Consider the following 5577-nt stretch of genomic DNA (forward strand, 5'->3'; position numbering starts at 1 on the left):
TAAGAGCATAGCTGCTGGATAGCTTTATATCTAGCTATTTGTGGACTTAGTAGAATTTTGCTACCTTTGTTCACTCATTGTTTGGGCTTTGATTAATGTATTGGTACCTTTCATTTCTTTTGCATTAAAACACTAAAATTTTATACTTGCTTGATCCTAAGATGCTCACTGAAGTCTTCCAATCACACTACTACTATGGTTTGAATAGCTGACATTAGGGAGAAGCGAAGACAACGAAATTTTACCAAGTCCACAAGTAGCTAGATATAAAGCTATCCAGAAGCTATGCTCTTAACAGCGCAATGGCGCAATGGGTAAGTAACCGCGTTCACAGCAACGATGCCGGTCTCGAATCAGCGTGGATTTATTCTTTTGCAAACGATGAGAATCTTTTTTTTTTACCTCCCACTCTTCAGCTGACAAACCCCGCTGAAATGTGCTCACCATATAATCCGGGCGATATGCCTTGGATACGCGCATAATCATATCCCAAGCACTCCTACACGGGTGTTTGGCGCGCGATGTAGATTTTACCCAAATAGAATTTTATGGAGCTGGGCTGGCTTTCATGCCGGCCCAGCATTTGCCTGCAGAGGCCGCTCCAAGCTCGGGCCTTTTTCAGGCTGAGCCAAGATAGAGCGTTGTCATAGAACCAGTATCAGACGGTCGGTATCTGTACCATAATAAACCACTTATGCCGCACCAGCATCGGAATCTGCATTGAGGCGCCATACAAACCGGTGCTGATTCAACAAAATATCTCAGCTTGAGACGACATGAGTCTCAAGGCCGAGACCATATTGGATTGCAACTTGAGACGACATGGATCTTGAGGCTGGTACTTTGTCAGATTGCAGCTCATACCGTGATCGAGACAGGATGAATCCTCCGTCTGAATGCATATCATACCCCAGGTCAATTACAGGTAGTTTTCGTATGCAGACGGAATCATTCCCCAGATAGCATCAGATAGAAATAAAACCGTATTTGATGGACAGACGTCGACTGGTTCTAGTATACATGTACGTAATGGTTAACTGATTCAGATATCAGCTCGAATATCAATCAGTATCATAACCAGTTGATTCATGGGCAGCCTCGGCTTCGAGGTCGCGGTTGATTTCCTCTACACTACGGACGGTCGACTCCTGCAAAGTCAATGCTGTGTCGACAGCATCATAGCTATCCATCTCCTCGATGGCCTTGTGGAGCTGCCGCTGCCAAGCAGACTCCGTAAGGCCATCCAGGTTCGGCTTCTTCTTCACCTTGAAGGTTGACCGGTGCTTCTTAAGGGAGAGGCTGAAACGGCTATAACAAGTCTCATCATTATGGTGCAGGAGCTAGCAACCAGTAGACTTACACGCTGATAGCCTTCTTGCGCTCGACTCCCTGCAGGTAGGTGTACTTTCGCCGGTGGTCACGAAGCTGCTTGTCAGTATGGTCCCAGAAAGCATCCGGAGGGCCAAGGTGCAACTTGTTGTAATCAGATAGATACAGAGCCTACGATTGATCAGCAAGAAGCAAGTCAACATATAACAGAAGACATACCACCCAGGCCCACCGGCCCCACATCTGCTCGTTAACAGTGATCTTACTGTGAGCGCCAGAGGAATTGCTGCCGATGAGATTCGAAACGGTTGCATAGATGTCCTTCTTCCCGTTGAGAGATGTGTTGAGCTTGCGCTTGATATCCTACCTGAGATATGCAAGAGTGGCGATGACCTTCTCGCTAAACTTGTCGTGGCCGAGGAATGGCCAGAGGTGCTTGGGGATGTTGTAGTTGCCAGGTTTATTGCGAATATGACGCTGAAAAAACCTTGTAAGCGACGAGGACACCCAAAGGAAATGAGAATACATACGAGGAAGCGAACAGTGAGGCCATCCTTGTATGCAGAGACACTCCCATCGAGGAGGTACCCAAAAAGTGCGTCATGAATATTGTTCTAGTTGCATAATGAGTATAAGTGAATGAAACATAGATCAAGACCGTAAGACGTACCCTGTACTCGTTGGGTTGCATCCAACATTCACCCTCCCAGACAAGACGATCAATCCGCTGGTTGGCCATCTCCACTCGCAGGGCAATGAGAGCCCGGTGTGTTGAGAGCTGAGGGTCAAAATGATTAACAATGACTCCTACAAGCAGCGGAAATATTACCTGAGAGAAGCGGACAATTTCTTCAGTGTCCTCTTCATTCAAGCCTTGCGCAGCGCATTCAGCCTTTGCAAACTCAATATGAGCTCGCTTGGTTGGCGGGTCCCATGGATTGTCCTCATCTGGTTGGAAGCGGCGTTTACCTGTCCGAGTGGCTAAAACCGGTTAGAACGAACGCTAACATCGAAAGACTCCAACTTACGAGGTGAGGCGAAAGTGACTGTGTTCGAAACGAGTGGGTTCGGGCTATAGACATCTGTGAAGATATTTCCGCGAGGGTGACTTGGGGTTGGCGCAGGGGCGCCATGTTGACCCGTGTGTTTGAGAGCAGACCGACGAGTAGACCGGCGAGCAGACCGACGAGCGGAGGGTGCTGGTGTGTTATTGACAACGTCTTCTTCTTCTTCGATACCGGCCATGAAGCCAGCACCAGTGTCCTTTGGGGGTGACACAGCTGCACTTCTTGTCTGTGGCATGGCGAAGGGGGCAAAGTGGGGGGGCGAAATCAAAGGCCGAATCGCAGTGTTTTGGTTCAAGTATACAACCTCACAGCTCCACCTGTTGCCATGTCACTGTTCAGCGCTCAGGGTTGAAACATTGAGGCCCCACTGAAAGCACCACTGACCAAATTACCGGTTGGTCTCCACTGCTGCGCATTCCAGGCTCCTCCAACAGGAAGTGCGTGTTCCATTCCTGCTAAACCCAACCCATACAAAGTCTCACGTCGTGTCTTCCTCTGAAGTGCTCATTGCGCTTCGCAATCTGCGGGTGCCTTGAGAAGTGCGGATGCTCGTCTTGCCAGATAGCCGCTTTAAGGATCAAATCGTCCATGGAACGATCCCAAGAATCTTGACCGTCAAAGTCGATTTGCTCAGTGCGGGTGGCAGGGTGGGGTAGTTGCCTTTCGGGGTCTGCACCTTCAATTATGTCGAGTGCAAGTATATGTGTGATGTGACGAAGGCAAGCGTGGCTTTAGCAGCTCGCCCAAGCTGAGAATCGTTGGACTTGAGCCCATCGAGTTCCATAATCACCGGCACCGGAAGAACGATAGTCCAAGTGAGACTTTGGACAATCGATGAAATAATGGAGAGCGACAAGAGAAGGATGTTGGTGTCGAGGACGAGGATGGTATAGCCTGGAATAATCTTGAGGCTGTACTGAGGCTTGATGGTGTGGTTTCTACGAACACAGTTGTGGCGAATGCCAGAACCTGTCCGTCCAGACGAGGCCAACATCGAGCGCAAATATTGTCGGCGCGCCTAAAATTTCATGAGTTAGTAGTAGACGAGTGAGAAGCGTATTAATTACCTTGAGCTCTCTAACAGCCTCGGAATCCTCGCCGCCATCACTCTCTTCCGACTCCTCGTCGAGACCTGCCTCGTCGTCGACATCCATCGAATCGTCAACCCATCTGTGCGAACGGCGACGTTCTTCTTCACGCTCGTGCTTGTCCTCCACTGACCACTGCTGAGCCTTGGATTCGAGAGCAACTTCGACTTTCCATGCCCTCGTCCCCTCGGCCCAGTTGAAGCCGTCGACGGCTTGCGAAATGGTGACAGCGCACTGTGCAATGCGTGTCCAGCGGCGAGTACTGTCGCTGACCTTGGACTTCCGCGAGACACCGTCTTCCTCGTCGTCTTCAATCACGCCATCGTCGACTACCTGATCCTCCACCACATCCAAAATCTCCACCTCTGCACGTTGCTCCTCGCCGCCCTTCCAATAGCCCCGCTCGAAGACCTTCCGGCCAACCCATTCCATGCCGCGTAGGCACCAATCCTCTGGAAGTGGAGGCGCGCATCCACTCGTAAGCATGGCCCATCGTTCGTGACCAAGACTTGGGGCGAGCAAACCCTGGTTGATCATCACATTTTGAGGGAGAGAAGAGAAGAGATTCGCAAGTTCTCCCCAAGGCACAGATCGCTCCAAGGTAGATAGGATGTCGGACTGTTTCAAGACTGTGGCAAGGAAGGTGAGGATAACAGGGATATAGGAGTTGACGGAAGGCCGGGAGAACTGCAAGTTCTTGCGCAGTGGGTTCTTGAGGACAAACGACAGCATGTCGAATGCAAGCTGCATAGCAAGCGTGAGTTGCAGCGGTGCCTCTGCTCCAACCGAGGGTTCCGACATTGCAGGAGAGGGCTTCATGTCTTCATCGCCATCTTCGTCGACATCCATCCCATCCTGCTGTGCGGGTCGTTTGGCCACACGAACGTTGCTGGACCCGATGTCTCGGGTGCCGGATGCCCCAAGCTTCCGAAGCAGGCCACTTGGGCGGCCATACTCGAGAAGCGAACTGATGTTGATAACGGCCATCATGGTCCATTCGCGTTCTTCGGCGCCCTCAATCTCCAAGCGTTCAAGGAAACGAGCGAGTGTTGGTTGGAAATCGTCAAGCTGGATGTTGGTAAGAGCATGCCATGTAGAAGAACGAATAGCTCGGGGGCACGAGCATCTGGCTGCGATCGACGTGTTTGTGCCGCTAATGACCAAATTGGAAGGATAGACTCACGGGAAGTCGAAAAAGGATGCAGTGTGGTCATACTGTAGTATCGATATGAGCCTCGACTCCGATGTTCATTGAAGAACTCACCTCTTTACAAAATGATAGACGGCACGTAGCTCTTCGGCCTCCACCTCGCGACTCAGCAAACCAAGGTGGTGATGAAGCTTGCCAGCGCCAGGTGTATCAGCAAGGCCCTGAGCGAGCCAATCGCGGGCGATACATCTCCACCGCTCCTTCTCAGGCTCGACCACCATGTTCCGTGCAGCGATAATGCCCACACTGGGTGTCGGGGAGTCATCGATGCGAGCAGCGGGGCGGTTGCCACTAGATTTAGCACTGGTATGAGACTTCGGGCCTTTGAGCGTATCGTCAACAGTATTTGCTGCTGCTTGCGAGACAGCATCGGTAGTAAGTGCGGCGCCAGCGATCTGATTGTTGTTGACCATGGTCGCAACGGCCATTCAGTAGCGGGCGAGATCCCCGAGTGCCTCTAACCAGCCTCCCCGGAACGAAAGGAGGGCCGGTTCCTCGAGGGGGCCGGTGTAGAAGGTGTAAGCAAAATAGATAAAGTCCTGAAGATGTTCCAGAGCTATGGGTGACGAGAAGGAAGCACGGCGGAGGTTCTCCAACACTTTGTGAAACCCGTGGGTCCAAAGTCGGATGATGATGTTGTACTTGGTGGGAATGACCCGCAGCAAGGTCGGAACGCTTGGTGATAGCGAGATTTCCATCAAAGTATGCATGAGCTCCGCAAGTCTGATAAGGATAGTTACTCGTATATTTACTCGTATATTATTACTCGTATATTCAAAATTATGCCCGGCTTGGCATTGTACATGTTTGACATTGTGGCTGTGGCATATCTCGCGTTAGTGCTCGGTATTTGTATACGATGTAGGGTTCTGGACTGCACAAC

The 5577-nt window shown here is 50.9% G+C and overlaps 2 protein-coding genes across 2 annotated transcripts in view; both read right to left on the reverse strand.

Annotated features, from left to right (window-relative positions):
- Nucleotides 1–1061: 1061 nt before the first annotated feature.
- CONPUDRAFT_160396 (uncharacterized protein) lies at nucleotides 1062–2631 on the reverse strand (the record flags this gene model as incomplete). Its single annotated transcript, XM_007777529.1, has 8 exons — nucleotides 1062–1308; nucleotides 1361–1500; nucleotides 1549–1692; nucleotides 1723–1806; nucleotides 1860–1943; nucleotides 2000–2107; nucleotides 2159–2298; nucleotides 2358–2631. 8 exons carry the CDS (start codon nucleotides 2629–2631, stop codon nucleotides 1062–1064), a joined length of 1221 nt encoding a protein of 406 aa, XP_007775719.1.
- A 447-nt stretch (nucleotides 2632–3078) lies between these two features.
- CONPUDRAFT_86014 (uncharacterized protein) overlaps nucleotides 3079–5577 on the reverse strand; it is a gene marked incomplete at both ends in the record, with an annotated part of 4391 nt that continues 1892 nt past the window's right edge. The window contains 5 exons of the mRNA XM_007777530.1: nucleotides 3079–3414; nucleotides 3464–4552; nucleotides 4588–4699; nucleotides 4749–4997; nucleotides 5157–5417. Coding sequence (XP_007775720.1) covers nucleotides 3079–3414; nucleotides 3464–4552; nucleotides 4588–4699; nucleotides 4749–4997; nucleotides 5157–5417 — 2047 coding nt within the window. The remainder of the gene's footprint in view (nucleotides 3415–3463; nucleotides 4553–4587; nucleotides 4700–4748; nucleotides 4998–5156; nucleotides 5418–5577) is intronic.

This window comes from Coniophora puteana, assembly GCF_000271625.1.
Source record: "Coniophora puteana RWD-64-598 SS2 unplaced genomic scaffold CONPUscaffold_22, whole genome shotgun sequence".
NCBI classification, from domain to species: domain Eukaryota; kingdom Fungi; phylum Basidiomycota; class Agaricomycetes; order Boletales; family Coniophoraceae; genus Coniophora; species Coniophora puteana.